At 47.6% G+C, this 21,363-nt stretch overlaps 6 protein-coding genes and 1 non-coding gene across 7 annotated transcripts; 3 read left to right on the forward strand and 4 right to left on the reverse strand.

Moving 5' to 3' along the window:
- Window positions 1-285: 285 nt before the first annotated feature.
- On the forward strand, window positions 286-8,166 carry An03g06010 (uncharacterized protein; the record flags this gene model as incomplete). Its single annotated transcript, XM_059747165.1, has 4 exons — window positions 286-4,230; window positions 4,394-4,553; window positions 5,244-5,451; window positions 5,487-8,166. The coding sequence occupies 4 exons, from the start codon at window positions 286-288 to the stop codon at window positions 8,164-8,166; spliced, it is 6,993 nt and encodes a 2,330-aa protein (XP_059600348.1).
- A 1,075-nt stretch (window positions 8,167-9,241) lies between these two features.
- An03g06020 (uncharacterized protein) lies at window positions 9,242-9,720 on the forward strand (the record flags this gene model as incomplete). Its single annotated transcript, XM_001390443.1, has 2 exons — window positions 9,242-9,458; window positions 9,509-9,720. 2 exons carry the CDS (start codon window positions 9,242-9,244, stop codon window positions 9,718-9,720), a joined length of 429 nt encoding a protein of 142 aa, XP_001390480.1.
- A 4,843-nt stretch (window positions 9,721-14,563) lies between these two features.
- Window positions 14,564-15,161, reverse strand: An03g06030 (uncharacterized protein; the record flags this gene model as incomplete). The annotated part of the gene is made up of 3 exons (XM_059747166.1): window positions 14,564-14,788; window positions 14,847-14,939; window positions 15,057-15,161. 3 exons carry the CDS (start codon window positions 15,159-15,161, stop codon window positions 14,564-14,566), a joined length of 423 nt encoding a protein of 140 aa, XP_059600349.1.
- Window positions 15,162-15,749: 588 nt separating this feature from the next.
- An03g06040 (uncharacterized protein) lies at window positions 15,750-16,836 on the forward strand (the record flags this gene model as incomplete). The annotated part of the gene is made up of 5 exons (XM_059747167.1): window positions 15,750-15,900; window positions 15,945-16,029; window positions 16,105-16,270; window positions 16,321-16,471; window positions 16,589-16,836. 5 exons carry the CDS (start codon window positions 15,750-15,752, stop codon window positions 16,834-16,836), a joined length of 801 nt encoding a protein of 266 aa, XP_059600350.1.
- Window positions 16,837-16,877: 41 nt separating this feature from the next.
- On the reverse strand, window positions 16,878-16,996 carry 5S rRNA. Its single transcript, XR_009468016.1, has one exon. It is a non-coding gene; the product is annotated as a 5S ribosomal RNA (ribosomal RNA).
- A 372-nt stretch (window positions 16,997-17,368) lies between these two features.
- On the reverse strand, window positions 17,369-18,687 carry An03g06060 (uncharacterized protein; the record flags this gene model as incomplete). The annotated part of the gene is made up of 6 exons (XM_059747168.1): window positions 17,369-17,528; window positions 17,782-17,977; window positions 18,103-18,188; window positions 18,243-18,268; window positions 18,398-18,500; window positions 18,605-18,687. 6 exons carry the CDS (start codon window positions 18,685-18,687, stop codon window positions 17,369-17,371), a joined length of 654 nt encoding a protein of 217 aa, XP_059600351.1.
- A 1,375-nt stretch (window positions 18,688-20,062) lies between these two features.
- Window positions 20,063-20,662, reverse strand: An03g06070 (hypothetical protein; the record flags this gene model as incomplete). The annotated part of the gene is made up of 2 exons (XM_059747169.1): window positions 20,063-20,114; window positions 20,241-20,662. The coding sequence occupies 2 exons, from the start codon at window positions 20,660-20,662 to the stop codon at window positions 20,063-20,065; spliced, it is 474 nt and encodes a 157-aa protein (XP_059600352.1).
- Between the last annotated feature and the right edge of the window lie 701 nt (window positions 20,663-21,363).

Consider the following 21,363-nt stretch of genomic DNA (forward strand, 5'->3'; position numbering starts at 1 on the left):
CCCGAAGAGCAGGCCATCCTGTCGTATTCTGCTACTTGATCGACACTCAAATTGCCTGACAGAATTGGTTGTGCTCGTGTTCTGGATATACCTGGTATTTATATAATGTGCGACATCAGAAAAAGGAACACCAGGGCGCTTGACACGCATTGATATCTGACACCTTGATATTGATCTCTGAATCCAGACGAATGATAGAAACGTTCATCCCTAATCTTGTGTGAGAAAGAACAGACAGAAACAGACCTACCATTCAAATCGCGGCACTCCACCATTGTTCCAACAATGTCACAGACAACACCGAAACCCGATATGAACGATACCGACGTATCGAGCTTCCAGGAGATACCCGAGGGTGATCTGATCAAGATTTGGCAATGGAACAAAATATCCCCATCTCCGATTATGCGTTGTGTCCACGAGATATGCGAAGAAAAAGCACGGAGTCAACCTGATGCACTGGCTATTTCAGCCTGGGATGGCGAATTGCACTACGGAGAGCTGGTACAGCTCGCCGCGAAACTAGCAAATTGGCTCATCCTCTCTGGAGTACGACCAGGCATGGCTGTGCCTCTCTGCTTTGAGAAATCGCGGTGGACAAGTGTAGCTATGCTGGGTGTGCTCAAGGCCGGTGCGGCATTTGTTATGCTTGATACATCACTCCCCAAACAGCGTCTTCAGGCGATTGTTGAAAGCGCGAACGCAGACTTGATCCTGTCATCTGTTCCAAGCAAGGACATGGTGGTATCATTGGCTAAGACCGTAATTGCCATAGATTCGACCTTCTTCTCGGCATTGAATAAGCTCGAAAGACAAGACCCTCCGCCGGTGCACCCATCGTCAGCCATGTACTTAACCTTTACATCAGGTTCTACTGGCGCACCAAAGGGATTAGTAATAACACATACCAACTATGCATCATCTCTCTACTACCAACTGCCACTCCTGGGATTCACAAAGAGAACCAGGTTCTATGACTTCTCTTCCTATGGCTTCGATGCTTCGTTGAGTCACACCTTTACGATCCTGGCCGCAGGGGGTTGTTTGTGTGTACCATCAGAGCAGGACAGGAAATGCAACTTGGCTCAAAGCATATCGTCTCTCCGTGCAAATGCTATCGGTCTTACCCCGTCGGTTGCCAGATTGCTGAACCCTGCTGACATCCCGACTCTAGAGATAATCTTATTTCTTGGTGAGGCTCTATCTCTCGCAGACGTTCAACGCTGGTGGGGTAAAGTGAAAATTAGCAATATATATGGACCATCCGAATGTACTCCCTACGCCCTCATCAACACCGGCGCGGCGAGCCCGCAGGAGGCCACTCGAATAGGCAAAGGTGCAGGACTAGTAACATGGGTTGTCGATCCAGATAATCCTGATCATCTACTACCCCTTGGTGAAACCGGTGAGCTACTTCTGGAAGGGCCACTAGTGGGTGAAGGGTACTTGAATGACGCGGAAAGAACCGCACGAGTGTTTATTCATGACCCAGTATGGCTACGGCAAGGTGCATCCAATATTCCAGGACGAAGTGGACAACGTCTGTATAAAACAGGGGATCTTGTCTACTACAATGACGACGGGAGCCTGATATATACCGGTCGCAAGGATACACAAATTAAAATTCACGGACAGCGAGTGGAACTCGGAGAAATAGAATTCTGCCTAGAGCAGCACATGCCAGAGGCGAAGCAGGTGATTGTCGATACAATTACAGTGAAACAGGAAGAATCAAGTACAGTGCTGGCAGCTTTCGTGCAGCCACACCAGACATCAGCGAATGCCAATGGACCGGAAAATCCTCCTATGGAGATATTCCATGTGCCACGAAACGTCATACACATACTAGCTGAGAGCCTGCCAATATATATGATACCGTCTATCTTCTTGTCTATACGCGACGTTCCCAGAACGATGTCTGACAAGTCAGACCGGAAAAAGCTCCGGGAATTGGGTGCTTTGTGGTTCCAGCAATTTTCTAGGGAGAAAAACCACGTGGTCAAGGGAAAACCAACATCCCACGTGGGAATTGAGCTGCAGAAAATTTGGGGTGGTGTTCTAGGAATTGATCCAGAGTCCGTGGGGCTTCGAGATAATTTCTTTCGGTTGGGGGGTGACTCGATTGCAGCGATGAAGGTCGTGTCCAAGGCCCAACAGGCTGGCCTCGGGCTGACGTTTTCCGAAATCTTCCAGTATCCTACATTTGGTAGTTTGGAAGGTCGGTGTCGTCCTGAGCGTGGAAACCATGTGGAGACAATCTCCCCTTATTCTCTCTTAAAATCTGGATGGAATGAAGCACTTCTCCAGGAAGATGTGGCCCAGTATCAGCTTGATCTCAACACAGTGGAGGACGCTTATCCTTGCACACCCCTACAAGAAGGCCTCCTGTCTCTATCCTTGCAAAATTTGGGAACATACATGACCCAAAGAGTTCTGGGATTGCACCCGACTATAGACACAAGAGAATTCTGTTGCGCGTGGGAGATGATGGCCCGGAGCACGCCTATCTTACGAACAAGGATCATACAACATGGCGACATGGGCTTCTTGCAGGTGGCCTTGAAGGAAGACGTCCAATGGATCCATGCGACAGAACTACAACAATATCTTGAAAAAGACAAAACAACCCCGATGGGCTTGGGAAAGCCTCTTGTACGCTGTGCGATCGTCACAGACGACATAGTCAATCGCCGCTGGTTTGTGCTGACACTTCATCATGCTGTTTACGATGGCTGGTCGATGCCACTCTTGTTCGAAAGATTGAACGATGCATATAAGGGCATGTCTGAGAGACCGACTCAGCCAGAGTTCAAGGCCTTCATTAAGTATATTCAGGGTCAGAGCCACGAACGTGCTGTTGAATACTGGAGGGATCACCTTGCCGAATGTGACTGCGCACCATTCCCATCTCTTCCCTCGGCTGTACAGTGGGTTAAGACCAATAGTGAAATCACACAGAAGCTACCATCGATAAGCATACATACACCTGGAGTTACGCCCGCTATACTTGTCCGATCATCCTGCGCTCTCCTCCTCAGTTGCATGACCAAATCTAAGAAGGTTGTGTTTGGTATAACAACATCAGGACGAAGCGCACCTGTTGCCGGTATTGAAGAGATAGTAGGCCCAACGATTGCGACAATACCACTCTATGTAAACATACAGGAGTCACAAACGGTTATAGAGTATCTCACAACCATGCAGCAGCACATGACGAGCATGATACCTTTCGAGCAGTTCGGCTTGCACAACATTGCTAAAACCAGCTCCAACGCTCATCAGGCGTGTATGTTTCAGACACTTCTCATTATCCAACCACAGGAAACTGGAAGGGTCGACAATATCTTTGGGAAGTGGGAAGAATGGCACAAGCCGGAGTGGGACGACACTTATGCCCTTGTACTGGAGGTGCAGCTTGGGACTGGGCGTGTCAACGCTAGGTTCGATTCCAGTGTTATCAGATCGTGGATTGTGCAAGACTTACTAGAAGGACTCAACTTTATGATAAAGCAACTCTGCACGGCGGTACCAAATCGAAGAATAGCAGACATTGCACCATTGCCTCCCCCAAGCCTTGAGCGCATATGGGAGTGGAATGTGACCGTTCCATGCCCGGTGAGAACTACTATGACTGAGATGATTAAAAAACAGGTGGACAAACAGCCGACCGCTCTGGCAATTCATGCGTGGGATGGAGACCTAACATACGGTCAGCTAGATCATCTCGCCACGAGCCTCGCAATCGAGCTCGTCAAACTTGGAGTCAGTCCGCTCCTACTGGGTCCAAATAATGTGGTTCCACTCTGCTTCCAGAAATCAAAGTGGGCAATAGTATCCATCCTCGGGGTCCTGAAGTCCGGCTTAGGATTTGTATTGCTTGACCCTTCTCTACCCGAATCTCGATTACGTTCCATACTTCGAACAGTAGGGTCTAAAACGCTGCTTTCCTCCCAAGCCTGCATGGAATTAAGCCATCGGTTATGCAAGATGGCAATACAAGTTGGTCCAGACTTGTCCACAGTTTCAACTCATATGAGAATTCATTCCAACGGTGTCACGGGACGAACACAACTACCCTCCAGCCTACTGTATGCTGTGTTTACGTCCGGTAGCACAGGAACTCCTAAAGGAGTAATGGTGTCGCACGAGAACTTTTGCTCTGCTCTCCACTATCAATCAAGGATCTTGAACTTTACGGCGAGGTCTACTCTGGTTGACCCCGGTAGTTTTGTTAGTATGGTGGAGAGGTGCAGGGATCCCAATCCTTCAAGCGGTGAGTCTCTTGACTAACACCGCCTGCCTGATATAGCCACGCGTTGAAGTTGAAGTTGAAGTTGAAGCCCACAAACGCGTAAAATATGATGAATTCTGCTAATTCTTGGTGTTTTCAAAGATGCCTTCAACTCCTGAACCTACCTCTCCAAAATCAACAAATTCAAAGCGGCTTGATCGTGATGACCGCATCCGTGTTCTTACTCTTCGTGATGCTGGTTTTACCTATCAACAAATAGTTGATCAGCTACAGATTAGCTATTGTCAAGTTCAATATACGTGTCAAAATCAATAATCTACACCCCGAAAAGCAAAAGGCAATGCACCTAAGCTTTCTGATGAAGAAGTTGATCATATTATACAATGGATATCGAGTTCAAAACGTACACGTCGGTTGCTATTTTATTGTGTTATCGAAGAGCTTGAGCTCCCTGTTGGGGTGACAGCTTTAACGCGTTCTTTGAAAAAGAGAGGCTATATATGTTGTAAAGTACTCCGAAAACCACCTCTTTCATCAGCTAATAAACAAGCAAGGTTAGCCTGGGCTTTTGAATATCTATATTGGAAACGGGATCAATGGAATCGAATACTTTGGACTGATAAAACCTGGGTAACTTTAGGTTTTCATAAACGAATATACGTGACTCGCAAGCCTGGTGAAGAGCTTGATGAAACCTGTCTCTGTATAAATCCACCACGTAAACGTGGTTGGATGTTTTGGGCCTTTTTTTACAGTGATTCTAAAGGACCATGTCTCTTTTGGGAGAAAGAATGGGGGAGTATCAACACCGAAAGTTATATTGAACGGATTGTTCCTATTATTGATGGTTTTATACGCTTGATTGAACGCAACGGATATCAATGGCTTTAATTAATGCAAGATAACGCTCCTGGTCATGCAAGTAGGACTATTATTCAAGAGTTTAATGAGTGTGGAATCTTTCTAATTGTTTGGCCAGCTTTCTCACCAGATCTCAATCCAATTGAAGCTGTTTGGAACTGGATGAAAGACTGGATTGAGCGATACTTTTCTGAGGATGAGCAGTTATTATATGATCAACTACGTGAGGTCGTACGAGCTGCGTGGGATGCTTTACCAGAGGTATTCTTGAATGATTTGATTGATAGTATGCCTGCAAGGTGCCAGGCAGTGATCGACGCGGAAGGTGGCTATACGAAGTATTAATAATCATTAATAATCATATAAACGGCAGAATTGGAAGGATTGGGATCCCTGCACCTCTCCACCATACTAACAAAACTACCGGGGTCAACCAGAGTAGAGTCTTGGATGGTGCATCATATTCGTTTGATGCCGCGATCCATAATATTCTGACTACACTTGCGGTTGGAGGATGCCTGTGCATACCATCGCAACAAAGCTACAGGGGTGATATTGGCACTGCTATAGCTGCTACACGGCCTACGATCTGTAACTTAACCCCAACGGTAGCCCGTTTGTTAGACCCGCAGAGAGTATACGACCTCGAGACCTTGATACTTCTGGGAGAGCCTGTCACAAGGCACGATATTGACCGATGGGAATCGAGCAATGTTCATGTGATTAATGCCTATGGACCTGCTGAGTGCACACCGATAAGCACTATCAACGCTAGTCAGTTCAACACAGCAGAGGCTACCCGGATTGGAAAAGGTGCGGGTTTGATCACGTGGATTGTACATCCTGAGAACCATAATCGGCTAGTACCGCCAGGATGCACCGGTGAATTACTCCTCGAAGGACCTCTTGTTGGCTTAGGCTATATGAACAATCCAGGAAAGTCAGGAGAAGCATTCGTGGAAGACCCCGAGTGGCTGCTCTTGGGATCACCACGTCATCCTGGCCGCCGTGGCCGCCTTTATAAAACTGGCGATCTAGTGCAATATAACGAGGATGGCAGTCTGACCTTCATGGGGCGCAAAGATAACCAAGTCAAAATTCGTGGCCAGCGTGTAGAGCTCGGCGATATTGAGTATCACGTTCTGGCTTCTTTGCCAACGAAGGCGATCAAGGTTGTTGCCGAAGTCGTTGGACTTGAGAATGACGGAGAGCCGAAACCGGTGCTAGTTGCTTTCATCCACATGGATAACAATGGCATGCCTGCCAGCAAGGAACCAGCAATGACTGCTAAGACATACCACCTGACCGATGTGGTCCGGGAGCGGATTTCGCGTGAATTGTCAATTGTTCCAGACGTCTTTATCTCGATGTTGGAACTCCCAGTAACATCTACTGGCAAGATAGACCGTAAACAGCTTCGTGACATCGGCCGCTCACTGCTCTTGAGTGAAGGGCATGTTTTTGATAACACATCTCATCTGTCGCTCAACGGTGACTTACGCAGTGAATTAATCCTGCATGATGAGCAACCTGCATATACACTAGCTCAAAAGGCGTATTCCATGCGTCCTGCATGGGTCAAGGGCTATTATCCACGCACAGAAGGCGGATTCAGAGATATTCTTCTACATTCGTCTGGTTTGGACTCTGTCAACATGATGGAACTCACCTCATTCATTTCACGCCAGTTCAACATCCAAGTCGACATGCAGTATGTGGTGGCTAAGTCTACCACTATCAGAAGCCTAGCCGAGTACGTGCTTCACTATCAAACGTGCAGTGCGGCCCCTTCCTCCAAATATAATTCAACAGGGATCGACCTCATGAGCGAGATCAACAGACATGACTCTGGGATTCGGGCTGCTCAGCTCACACTTTCAGGCAGAAACAGCCCATCATTCGAACATTCATTTTGTAGAGATAACGGATCCTTCACTGTCTTCTTGACTGGCGCCAATGGTTTCCTGGGTACTCAACTACTCCGCCAACTCCTGTCCCACCGCAATGTTAGCCGTGTCATCTGTCTTGTTCGTGGTGATACAGACGCCGCTGCCAGACAGCGCACCATCAGTATCGCTAAAGAAGCCCTCTGGTGGACAGAGCACCACGCAGAGAAGCTAGAGGTTTGGCGTGGAGATCTAGCATTACCCAAACTCGGACTTGACCCAAGCCGCTGGGAAATACTCACTTGTGGTAAAGCAGTAGATGCCATCATACACAACGGCGCCACCGTGCACTGGACGAAAAGCTACGAAGCTCTAGAGGCCGCCAACGTTGGATCAAGTATAGAACTTTTGCTAGTCGCACTGAGATGCCCCGCGATGAGGTTTTTATATATTACAGGTGGTCGTCCATGGAAGGCTCATGAGGAGGGAGATGTTGTGGCGGAGCTGTCCGCTCCCGATGCCATTCCGTATAGCCAGACGAAGTTGATCTCCGAGGTTGTGATCAGGCGGGCCGCAACGCGCAGTTTACCAGGAACCTTTACTTCCGCTACACCAGACAAAGTTGCTGTTATAAACCCAGGGTGGGTGATTGGAACACCAACCGAAGGTTATTCCAACACTACGGACTATATATGGCGGCTAGTGGCTACATGCGTCAAACTGGGTGTATATAACGCCGACGACGCCGAGGGATGGCTATCCATTTCCGATGCTACTACTACTGCGGAGGAAGTTCTCGAGGCAACATTCAGCACGAGAAGTGATATTCTAGGTGATGAATATGCTACACATGGCATGGCCTGGAGGGAGTTCTGGGCAATACTGGAGGATATGGGGTACAAGCTGGAAGGAGTAAGTCTAGCTTCGTGGATGGATCTTGTCGGAACAGATATAGAAGATGCAAGAGAGCAACACCCACTTTGGCCATTGAAACATGTATATAGATGGTTGCAGGGAAACGAGAGAGTGGCTGGTAGGCCACGAGGCAAATGTGGTGATACACCGGTGCGGTTGAAGATGGCTGTTAGGATGGGCGCTGAGTTCCTTGTCAGGGTTGGGTTTTTACCCGTACCCCCAGCTACTGCTTCAAGGAAAGAGATGGATTGAAAAGAGGCATGAGGCAGTTGAAGTTTAGTTATGAGAACAGGTATTTTGACGTGACTTGAATTAGTACTAGTCTCCAAGAAGAGGACGGGTTTGGTGTGCAGGCAAATCATTGTATCTAAAACTCTTAGCGCATTGTAGTCTCTAACTAACTAACTAACAATCTTGTACTGATTAATCATCACATGAAGATGGTCGCAATCTTGACCGGACATCCCCGAGCCGGGTGGGGGCGCTGATCAGCTGCGCCACTAGTTTATATTTACTTTTGTGTGACTACTCTGTACGCCTTGCTTGCTTTTACTGGATTTCAAATTGTGATTAGCTACGATGACAACCTTCCTACGTCAGAGCATGCGTTGCTTCATGATTACTGCGAGTTTGAGGAATTCGACGGTGTCCAGGGCCATATTTTTGCTTCAATTGGTGAAGCACCTGCATAGCTAGCATCTTACATAGCGAGCTCGATCAGGTGTAAGAATAGGAATTGAATTGAAGGACCGTAATCAGGATGAATCGCACAGGACGTATCTGCCCGCAACTCCTGTCTTTGTGCGGTTTCCCAAAGGCTAATCCACGCCGAAGAGGAACCACCGGACTATTGCCTGATCGGTGTCATTGGATGGGCGGTACGGAATTTTACATATCTTTGAGGGACAGTTGGATATCCTTCTCCGCATCCAAAATGCACCTGTGGGGCGTCCTCATACCTGTCCTAGGGAAGGGTGTGGACGGACCTTGTTCGATAGACGCGAGATTTCTAATCATCTGCAGAGTGTTCACGGCAAAATTCTCTCCGAGAGTAAGCCATACCCCTCAGATTCATCTCCTCCCCATGCAGGCAGACAGACTAATAGATTATCACCGGTCCTGAATTTGTCGATCTTGGCCCGATCGAGACGGAGCAACAGATTTGGGGAAGCACAAATGACGCAAGAGCTGAGGTACATAAAAGCGCCAGCGCTGAGATGAGGTATATATCTTCTGTACCATTTCCCTCTTTTCCATCGTCAGTATCACAACTCTTGATCTGTCTCCCATTGCCAGTCTTCCTACCACACCATAATAACCCCACACTATGACCAAAAAAGTCGAGGTTGACCAGCTCCACGAAACTCTCTTCGAGGAGGGTATCAAATTACGCCGCGCCGTCGTCGGCGATACCTACGTCGATAGAGCTTTAGCTCAAGGATCCAGCGACTTTTCGCGTCCTGGCCAGGAATTAATCACAGAATGGTGCTGGGGTCATATTTGGACTAGACCGGGACTTGAGCGGAAGCAACGAAGCCTGTTGAGTAAGTGATAAGCTTCCTAGACAGAGTAAGCAAAGCTAAAACGGAGTCAGATCTGGGTATGTTGATTGCGTTGAAAGCCTGGCCGGAATTGGCTCTTCATACTCGCGGCGCTATCATCAACGGCCTTACCGAGAAGGAGATTAGCGAGGCTGTTTTGCAGGCCACTGTTTACTGTGGCGCCCCTACTGGGATTGAAGCAACCAAGGTTACGGAGAGGGCTATCAATGAGATGATTGCGAATGGGGAGTACAAGCGCTCATAAACCTATGTGCCTTTGATTGTTCTTTTTACAACACCAAGGACGCACAGTACCTCAAAGGATGTGAAACGTCTTCTTTTCGTAAATTTTAAGAATGCTTTGGAATAGGCAGAGCAGGATACTAAAGTGATAGAAGACACATCACCGGTTACAGACATGCTCTGGACGTTTACCCTGCACAGAATAATCCGATCCGAGAAAGCTAGATTGATTCAGTCAATGGAAAAGTAGTAGAATTCATTAACCTGATATAGCCGGCCTTACTAGTGGCCTTGCTGTGCAGGTGTAGTCAATGGAATACACAGATCATATTCGCTGTTATAAATCTGCCAATGCAATCTGGGTCATCCTCACTCTGCCTGAGTACTCTTTCCCATGATAGTAGGCAGTAGAAAGATTTGCCATTTTACCACCATCATAACCCCTAAATATCCATATATCTCCACCATGATGCCCTCCCAGCCTTTGCATCTGTAAATACCTGCGGGCAATTCCCGGATTGCAGCTATATCTGGAACACCTCCCGGATGTTTCCACGAGAACAAACATCCATGTCCAATATGAACGAGCTGTATGACAGCCCGTGCAACATGGGAAATTGGGTGAGTAGCGGGGGTGATACCAAATCGAAGCGTCACTCCCCTCTGCGAAGTTCTTCCGACTTGATAAATATTCCCCCATCACAGTCAGAACAACTTCTTCCACCCAGGCCTAGACACGTTTGGGTGTTTAAATCATCCCACCTATTGATCAGGAGTTTGTGTACTCAATGCACCAAATGAGGAAGGCATGCTTCCCCACGTGGACCATACCATCATCTATAAGAGATCTATGATAACTGTGCGCTGAATTCTATAGTCGCGAATGAACTTCTTCGCAGCATGCCGATATAGAAAGCGATGGTAACACTGGCAGATATTTCACGTGTTAATCCCTTTCGTAGTGTGCAGGGAAGCCAACCGCTTATAAGGCATATAGGGGTTGTTTGGGTGACACTAGGGTCCAGTGATGGGTGGCTCATGTGGCCGCTAATGGGCACATTGATATGGGAATTCATGTCCCTTGTACGATTCGTGAAGTGTCGTGACCCTCAGGTGCCCACCGGACATGACATCCACTTCGAGCAAGCTTCATAGATGTCGTCCATGTACTCGCATCCCTATCTTCGCCAGATGTTTCAGGAGTTCTAGATAGCGGTAGATAAGACGATCTGTAGACCCTTACTACCTGCGATTTCAGTCGTTGGCGCCGGTTCTCGGTAGGCGTCTTCGGGGTTAAGAGATCGCCGAGGCAAATCATTTGGCGCAAGGCGCTCACCGAGAGTACTAACGAGCCCACCAGTGATATTTGGGGCGCCGTGTTGCGCAGATACTCAATCCATGTCCCAGTTGTCTCGGCGCTTTTTTTTTTTTTTTAGAATGCATCCAGAGGGAAATATTGCGACAGTGGATGTTCCTTGGAAATTGCTGCTGGTGCTTCAAACTGTTCTGGAAGAGACAAGTTGTCAGATCTTTCAGATGATTCCCTTATCACTCCCTGGCACCACCACACATGGGGTGTGAGTAAGACTAGCTAGCCAGTGGACCCTCGGTACCAGAGCTAAGAGCGGGTATATCAACGGGTTTCCTCTCTAGTATGGCCCGTGAAAGAAAGGGGATTTCAAGAAAAAATTCCAAATAGGGAATATATAGCTCGTCATATTTCGAGCACAACTTCGGGCACGGAAAGATTGTAGACCAAGGATACAGCACTGAGAGGTTGTGCCAGTGTTAACGGCGAGTAAATCGTTTTGACCCCGTCTGTTAGCGGTGGCGTTCCAGAGTATTGTCATGATCCTCGATAAATGCAACGGTACTTAGATAAAGCTGTGGAACATGGGCATGGACATAAGGCCGAAAGTGTGGACTGCGATGCTTCGATATCGCCATACTGTTGCTGATACCGTTCAACGCGTTCTACCGTTAGGTAGACTCACAGATAAACGCGAGGTCGACCGTCAGATCCTTTAGAAAAGCTGTAACGTTCTGTAGATTGGTGAGGACTTCAACCCTTTCCCAATTCATATTCTTCTCCACCAGTAATATTTGTAGGAGGAACGCAGATGAGTGGGAGCCTGTGTGTGTGGATGCTGAATTAAGGTTGCTGTATGCACGTTGGTGGTGTCCTGCACAATGGCGTATCGTCCAAAGGGTGCTCAGTAAACACGGAAAATCGACATTAGACTCCTGCTCAATTTCTGACCACGAGCTGATGCGTGGTATGAATCAGGTCTAGTGGGTTTCCGGTATCGAGATTTATAGAAAGAGAACCACACGACCTATCGTATGGGTAGAATGTGCCCGCTCGACCTTTACCAAGAATTTAAGGTAGATGGCAGAATGGCATGAGTTATGATTCTCATAGTCATCCATAGCACAATACTGCACCCCACAATGCTCATGGTTCTGGCAATGGATGATCATTTCTGCCGCATCCGAAACATATCAGATGGGCATGCCATAGAAGGGCCTATATATAGCAAGGAAAAGGTTGCTTGACCGGCTTTCAGATTGGTGGATACCCCCTACAGAGTCGGTAAGTCCCCGATGTCCCTGCGATTCTATGGAGGCTCCACCCTAGGGTAATCACAGTAATATATGATGTGTCCTGACGATGGCGACACACTAGCTAGGCTCCCATTATCCAGGTTGATTAACAGGAGCAACTTCGGCCATGTCGTCGACGATATTATAGACAGACTGAGTGATACAAGCATCTCCGCATAGGCCTCAGTGGAGTATGTGCCAGCGGGATCATCGAGTCGAAATCTATAGGGTCGAAGACGGCTGACCACGTCCCTAAAACGACAACATGGCGGCCTTTTCTAGCGCCTGTGCAGATGTCGACCTGTGAAGCCCTGCTTAATATGGAAGTACATGTTTGGATCACCATAGCTGCCGTGATTGAAGAATTCGACAGTAGAAATGCAAAATGATTGGCACTTGTTCTGTCTTTTGACGATCTCCATCTGCCAATATTCAAGCTGCTACACCAACACGGGTAGCATGATATAACCGGAGGCCCTATATAGGTAAGAATAGTGGTAGGATGGGAGTGTCATTGAATCGGTGTACCTGAGGGACTTCACCGGAAGTGACGGAAGAAATGGTGCTATCAGTGCGATTGTCGCGATAGAAAAGATGGCCATCCATCAGTTTTCTTCGCCATTCATATTGTCGCCTAGTCCGAGGAAGCAATTGTTGACTCGGTATATTTTGTTGTACTCAGTAGAATGTGCTGCAGGGTGCATCACGATAATCCGAGCGTGAGGGGGGGAGCAATCAACTGCGATATTGAACCGGTGATCCTCGTCAGTGAAAGTATAGATCTAGCTCTGAAGCCACAGCATCGGATAAACGGAGATTTTTAAAAAAAAAAAAAAAAAAAAAAAAAAAAAAAAAAAAAAAAAAAAAAAAAAAGCAAAGAAGATCAAAACAGTCATGTCTAGCGTGTCCCAAACGTATCCATGTGTTTGCCGAGCATATTGAGGGAGAGCCTGGCCTCTCGGATGGTTGAGTGGAAAGGGTAATGAGAGGCCGGACACGATTTGATAGTGTGAAGTAGCCCACAACCATCTGAGATCTCGGAACCATACTGGTAATCTTATGAGTTTTGACTCAGCCATCAATCTCGCCACATGTTTCAGCCCAATATATGACATGGCCATCTTTCTCTCATCAAAGTCGGATACTTGTAAAGTCGTCAAAGTACTCCAATGCGGGCACACTATCGTCATCAGTGTGACCTTATGGACCAGGTCTTGGTCTGAGGCATGATCCAAGCCACTATTTCCCTGGAAATGTACGCGAGAAGATTATTTCCGTACTTTACATTCCCGGGGACTTCGGCAGCAAGCTATAAGATGAGATAACAAGCTTCACTTGCTCGCCCCGAGCCTCCTGATTCTTGTCGCAAGAGTACTTTCCGTCGACGGTACCTTCCATGGTGGTTGTTGATTTGGCCCGCCAATGTCGCCCTCGTTGGGATCTCATTGAATCAGAAAGGGTATAGATGGAGCTTTCTCGAAATCACAAACCACCGCTGCTGCTGAGCGGTTTCGACTGTCGAGTAGACTCCAGGTATCCTTTCATGATTATAATCAATGACATCCATGGATATGGAAGAACTTATTCTTTTCTGTCTTCCGATGGCAAGAAATGTCTTGTAGACCTCGGCTGATCTTGACCTTGCGGTTTGAGACTGAAAACCTATCAGCTGTTTAGCCACTGACGCAGGTCTCTGAACTCTGAGACTTACTTTCTGTTAGGCCAACCACCCTTTTGCTTCTCATGGTGCTCATGTGGCACTCTGAGATATGAGAGATTAGTTTCATACGTGAGCACACCATGTACTCAGCATCTTCAGGTAGCTGTTATTTCGCCGAAGTGTGATGAACACGTAGAGTTCTGTATCGAGAGCCCCACTGGCAGATGGCAAGTAGCTTGATACCATCAGGCTGAATAGCCTTCTGACTAGAACCGTATTCTGTCTTCTCCGCAAGTACCAACGAGGGTGACTGCTTCATCATCTCCTTGATCAATGATGATCAGGTATCCAGCGGATAAATACATATTGGCCAGGATGAAACCTGCTCCCATCCGTATCTGGATTGAGTATAGAGACATGTGATGGTTTCCGAATACTGTCTAAAGGGTGCCATTATACCAAGACTCTTCCTCGATGACGGGCATTAGTGTCCAGGAGCGACCAAGAGTGGAGTGGGTGTGCGTATGGATGACATTCGCAGAGGGGGGCTCCAATCACACTGCTTGAGCTGTTGTTGAGTGGTTTTTTGGCTGCTCATCGCTCAAACATGTTGACTTGCGGACCATGTAGCTAGCGTGGTTCCCAAGACCTCTAGGTCTTTCTGGAGCCCGGAACATGGTGGGGGATAATGAATATTAAGAAAATTCTGTTCATCGCCAATGTTGATATGGAATGGTCCGAAGTATGAGATACGAAGCCCACTTCGTTGGGTATTCGGGCAATTTCGTCCGTTCACATTTCCACCATCACCACGTGCCCCTTGAACCTAGTTGGCCATATTAGCATCTCTTAGCTCCCACGGAATGTACCTGCTAATTACTCACTTTAGGAGGATCTCGGTCGGTGAATTTGTGTCTCATCGAGGTAGAATCTTGTCTCGTCGGTCTTGAAAGGCCGTCCGTGAGTTTCTCTACCCTCTGGTCCTTGATTTATAGAGCACGAGATGGAGAGGATGCTTCAGCTAATAGCGTATTTTTGTGGGTGGGCTTAGCCAGAAGTCCGGACTAACACCGGATGTCATCCATTGTCCGCACCCTAGACACATTCATTGCCATGGTTGAGAGATCCGATCCGGCTTCCACACCCTTTGCATCCGCCCTTTTGGCATGAGGAATAATCTCCACGTGCCGTATAGTCATGTTAAGAGCTGGCGATGACACTATCTCACTCTTGCCTGTTTTTCATGTGCGGTGTAGAATGACAATAGCACTTGAACCAAGGAGATCTTTTCTGCTTGTAAGGGAATGTCGAGGTATCTGGTGGCCTGTACCTTGCATATTGCCGCCTGGCTTCAGGAAGAAGGTCTGCTCGACAGATCGCGGCGTCCTCTATCACTGCTCGGAGCTCAGTGAAGAAACGAGGAGGCCGCAAATTCGTAGGAGTCGAATTTAGGGCAGTATCCATTTTCACCGGTCGAAGCTCAAATCCAGATTCTTGGTCCCGATTAGCTGAACATCTGCAGTGCTATCTTAATAGTAGTTGAGACACAAGCTGACCTTGGAACTCCAGGCGCGCGATATCATTACAGCGAGGCAGGTGACCGGTATAAAGGGAATCGAGCCGCTGGCAGATGACCTAAGTTCACCAGTCGTCGAGATCACATTGTTCAGAATGAATGTCGATGACAAGACTGACATCCCGTCAGCATAGCATACCATCCCCAAAGTCTCACGGCTTAGATGATCTGTTCGGCGACCATTCCATGATGCCCGCACATTCATCAGACGATGTGGCTTAGTGCTCCGTCTTCTCGCCAGTTTAATGATTTCTTTGAGGGTACCCAGCCAATTCTGGGCCCCTATAGGGACGTACGCGGAAACCCTATCACTCAGTGGGGACAACTTGTGAAACGACAGATCATCGCAAGCGAAAGCAACGGTCTCGTGCCATTTCCCTCCCAAACTTCTTTCGCGACCCGTGAGGAGAACCAAATTATCGTGAGACGATGGTCACGCGAGTGGTGCTAGCGCTTCATCTCAACCATTTCACCCTTCAACAGCCAGTGCGGTTGGAGTCAGATGGAATATCAGACCAATCATTCCTTTGACGGACACTTACTTATGAGCCTCATCTGGTCCTTAGGGTTGAAGGTTGCCGCACAGATACCCGGCTGAAATGGAGTCCTTCGGATGCGTATCATACGCATACATTTATAGTCGTGGGTGGAGACAAAGGTTTTGTCATCCACAGCCCGGGAAGCTTTGACGTGGTGTTGATAGCTGCGACGCCTGTTTCAAGCACTGTGGAGGTTGCCTTCTTTTCTGAAGTTGTTTAGCTTTCCCCTTTGTTTCAAAAGAGACACGCAGAACGATGTGGTCATTTCCTCTCCGGGGAAGTATCGCTCTCGTTATTATGGGTCAAGAAGTAGAGACCTATAAGTGGACCAATTGTCGTTATCGTATGCAGCAGAGACGCACAAGCGACGTTGGTTCTGCTTCCGAAATGAGAGGTGAGGAATGATGTAAATACATCATTCCAGAAGCTAAGGTGTCCAGTGCAATCGTCGGGATGAGTTTAGCGGCATAATTTCGAAGAATGGCCTGGTAGCATACGTCGTGATAGGGAGTTCGCAAGTGTGGTTCACGTAGGAGCAAAGCAGTCAGACACAACGGTATCGTCATTCCTCATGGGCAAGGGCAATCGACCATATATATTGCTGCAGTGATTTCGGAAAACGAATCTCCTTCGTCTGATCCGGGGAAGCGTACGGTCGAAGTCGTGCTGTTTTCTCCATCGTTGTTGGCCAAATTCTCGGGTGTGTTGGACGCACCACGATCCAACCAAGAGCTTCCATCCGGTTCAAAAGATGCTTGAGATGATGAGATAATGCAGAGGAAATAAAAATAAATAGAAAAACATACAACAGAAGGGATTCGCTGGTGGTCACCCACCCAACTACTAACCTCCCGGCGTGTGGCTTAAGTACGGCTGAGCGGACGGGAAGCCCTGTTTTCCACACCCTATGGTCGTATGTGCTTGTCTTCTCTTGCGAAAGGCTTAGATCCCACGATTGCAATATTGAGGGGCTGATCACTGGATGATTAGTGACCGCGATCCCAAACTGATCTCTCATGGATCGGTAGTGGTGGTATATAAAAGGATTTGCACATGACCGATGGCACTTGGGAAAGCCGTGGTGAGATATCGAACGCCCCTGGAAATATTTCATCATACTTGAATGCGGTCACACTGGCTATCGATTTGGATATAGCTGTCTTTGACTCTCGCCCTATGATAAGGCGGGAACGGTAATGCTCTATACCCATATGCAATTTATTGCCTCGAGTACATTAGGGCAAAGGCAATGTTCACTTCGGGCCTGGCTGCCGAATAGACTGTTCATACCTCACGGCGTAAGACATGAGACAAAAAGCAGGTATCCGGTCCACTTGTCAAAGTAGAAGTAGGCAGCTCCGAATATCTCCTTTTCGAAGTTATGACGTCCGCGGTCTTTGCATATGGTGTTCTTGTCGTCACTACTGCCGCGTGGTACTCTTCTCTCAGTACTGTGACCATTATATATAGGCGTCGATAATCATCGGGGCGTGATACAGTAGGCGTAATGTCCCTCATTGGTGCAGAGAAGTAATTAGTGTGGACGACTCATTTCTTGGCCTGCGGTGGATAGTGGCTACCAAGAAAGCGTAGATAGTCTTCTTTATATGTACCATATACCGAGGCGCCTGGATCTGATGCCTCATTGAAGACTATTTCTTTGTCTGAAGGCTGCATGTAGCTCCCCCTTATGCGGCGTCTGACCTTTGAAAGATACCACAATAGTCGGCCAGGAAAGTAAATCCTGTACCCGAAAACGTATCAGCCTGCCAGAGTGTGCCGAGTGCCAGATTCATCGCATCAAGGTCGTAATCCGCTTCCGAGTGTTTGGCGCTTGACGGCTTCAAGCCGGCCTCTGCGCCGAAGGAGATAACCCCGGATTTCGCAACGCGATTCGGAACTAGAACCCATTATAACGCAACTAATGGATGAGCTGGCGGGCATCCACAGTGCTGGATAAAATAGTCACGGATGGCTTTTCTTGAATATTGAGCGGGAAGCAGATTGTCTGTAGGAGGGCCGTACGGTCAATGCCGGACTGTACCAAGAACGATTTAGGGTCAATCTTCATATGTGTCACGGATGTGTAGATGGCTGCTTCCTGATCGTTCCTGGTAGCTTTCAATCAGTCAAGAGCATATTTCCCACGGTGTCGTTGTACATACCGACTAGATGATGGGTGGGGAGACTTCTAGTTCATATAATATCCTTCTTATCGGAAGGCCTTTATGTGTTCAAGCCTATCAGTGGCATCCTCGTATGGGTTCGCGGCGTTCGGGCGGAGTCTGGGGATCCTTGGGACCATCTCTGAGGAAGGTACTCTATCGATTTTTGCAGACTGGTACATATCCGTTGGCATAAGGGGCAAACTCCAATGCGTCCAATCTATGGTACCAAGACTTGGTACCACAGAGGCATCGTTGCTACTACATTGTATATATAGTAGGTGCTTTTGTGTCCACGTCTTTAGCACCGATGCCCAATGATTTGCGTGAATAGAACTCTAGTTTGCCACTGTGAGTCTGACCTTTCATCCTTCTGCAAAGGCAATCGGTTTCTCTTGTGCACGGCATGCACGACCGAAACCAATAAATAGGTAATTCTCCCCATTATGCTCTTGAAATTCAATCGCGGGTCAATCGGAACTGGTCAGCGCTCTGTGTGTTGTTCCATCTAGCTCTTTGGGGAGACCATGTAGCGCGACGCATTCGCCCTTGCTCTCGCGATCTGCTGTAGAGCAAGTTAACGATGCATAGGATGAGAAGCGCCTCCTCTGTCTATATCGAGCAACATACAATCGAAGTGACAACCGAAGAATTTATGAAGTCAAGTCGAGCCTCTGAAAAGGCGATGAAGCACTGTTGGAAAGGATATAACCGAGTTACGTGGCCGTAGTTGTCGGTTGAATAGTTGAAGCCGGAACCTTCTTGAGTGTTTCCTTCACCTTCTCTCTCGCTCTATAAGATATCTGCTATAGTTTGACGATGGCCTACTCACCGTCCAAGACCATTGAGCCTTCAGGCACGTATCTGGTTGGTTCGGATTTCTTTGATTGTTTATAACGAGATATCGACGGGGCCATGGATCAGGTCGTCAATTGAACTTTGTTCTTGGTCTTTTCTGCATGGGGATGGCTACCAAGGTCGGTGCGGTATGACTGTTTCGATCGCCGGATAGGAATAGGCCTGTCATGTAGGTGTAGGCTGTGGTTAAGGTTGAAGCGAGAGAACCGACAATGAGATGTTTAATGTATCAGACATATTGGTGGCCGGAAACAGGTCAGGGAGCACATGAGCTGGTTCACTTGCTCGAACCAGTCGTCAAAGCTGATAACACAGTCACAGAAAGGTAAGAAGTATCTGACCCCGCGGCAAATATTGTAAGCGATACCATGTAGTAGCAGCCCAAACCGATTCGTAGTCCTCAGTCTGACTAGCTCTTGCCCTCCGAGGTTCTTGAGAGAAAAGCTGAATGACTATGACCAACCAAAATGATCTTCGCACTGCACGACTCACAAGGCTGGCCTGATTCTTTCTGAAGAACGCGTGATGCTTGGCCGATGCTTGGAAGCTGCCATGTATATTCTTGGACCGAAACATAGATCAATCACAGGAGGCAAGGCAGATGAGGTGGTTGGTTCGGTCATTCCGAACCCCAGAACGGGAGTTTGTACCAGAAAAACCGACCGGCCCAACACAGTGGTGCAATGCTGTTGACGTTGCTCTACTGATGCAGTCAAGATGACATTACCAAAGTCTTCAGTCCTGCCGTGCTGGCTCAAGTAATCCACAATGTATAGCCCATGACTCCGTGATAACCAGTGCGTATAATGGCATGGCGTTCGATAGCGGATTCAAAAGTCAACATCGGCAGTAAAAAGCGAGATTATAGTCTTGTCGTCGCTGTCAAGCTGAATACCGAAGCGGTTTTTATTGACGCCAATGACGAAATGTTATCGTAGCTTGAAAAACCTAGATGTCCGAGTTTATCGATCGAAGCCTTTTTGAGAGGCGGAAGTGCGAGTCTTGCCCAATATCCTGGGAAGTGTATAGCAAATCTCCAAGTACGCGAAGCCGCTTCTTCTGCCTTAACTTGTGCTGACCGGAGAGTATGGTGACATCAGAAATTGATCGTTCATAAAACTTCCACGAGTAGATGCGTACCGATCAGACTGCTCGGTTGACCATGATACTAGGACATGATGATCCAAGTCACGCCACGCTTGTATTATGACATCTCCTCCGTATAGCAAGCGGGAAGAGGCATGGAATGATCCTCTGCTTAATGGGAGTGTAGATGTCCTCTCATCAGCATGGCAGATTGCCTTCACCATTGACTTGCACGCAAGCAACTGGAAGGTGAAATTCAAGTAAGGCAGAAAGAAAGACGCAGTAGCTTGTTTCTGCGGTAGCATCACACTCTGCGACCCAAATATGTATGTGTCCGGTATCAAAAGCAGCCCATCAAAGAGCACAACATTGAGAAGCAAAGAGGAAGAAGTGATAGAAATATAAAATGAGATAGCGTGTGAAAATATCAACAACACGCAGGACCAAACGGGAATAGCAGTAAACCAGCAACACATATTTTAAGCGGGTCCTGTGCAAAGTGGTTGCCGCAACAGCGCGCCGTGTGCAAAAATAAAGCTCAGACATAGTAAAAAGTGTGAGTCTCTTGTGAGGGATACAACGGCATGATCTGAGGGGGTGTATATACAGTGATGAAGAGGTAAGCTGCCTTGCACCTCTAGCCATGAGATATAGATGTAACCCATAAAAAAATGAGATACTTTGGGAGGTGTCATTATGCCCTCTATACTCCATCGCGCTGGAACATTGCTTTCTTGCTTGTGCTTCTCACTGCGTGAGGGAGAACTCAAAGAGATATAGAAAGAAAAATAAGAGAGATGAGCTGCTTGAGAGAGATAAGAAAGGAAGAGAGAAAGAGAGAGGTAGGATGGGAGATATTTGTACCCAGCCAGGAAGGCCTCTTCAATGAAAAGCCCGTCACTGGATATAGCTTCGTGAATCACTAGATGCGGATTTGTCAGAGGCGTGACTGAAATGTCTACGTGACTGAGATTTTTGTGAAGCAGGCTTGATATTCGTCACTCGAAATGCGTGACTAAAGACGGGATGTACCGCTAGATTCACGAAGAAGCCCGTATTCATTGCGGATACGTCACTACGAAACACCACGTGGGCAAAAGTTACAGAATTGATGGAGAAAATCAATTCCAGTCATCTGATCATATTTGCTCTATTGCTCCTAAACTCAAGGGGTGCC

The sequence above is a fragment of the Aspergillus niger genome (genome assembly GCF_000002855.4).
Source record: "Aspergillus niger supercontig An03".
Lineage (NCBI taxonomy): Eukaryota > Fungi > Ascomycota > Eurotiomycetes > Eurotiales > Aspergillaceae > Aspergillus > Aspergillus niger.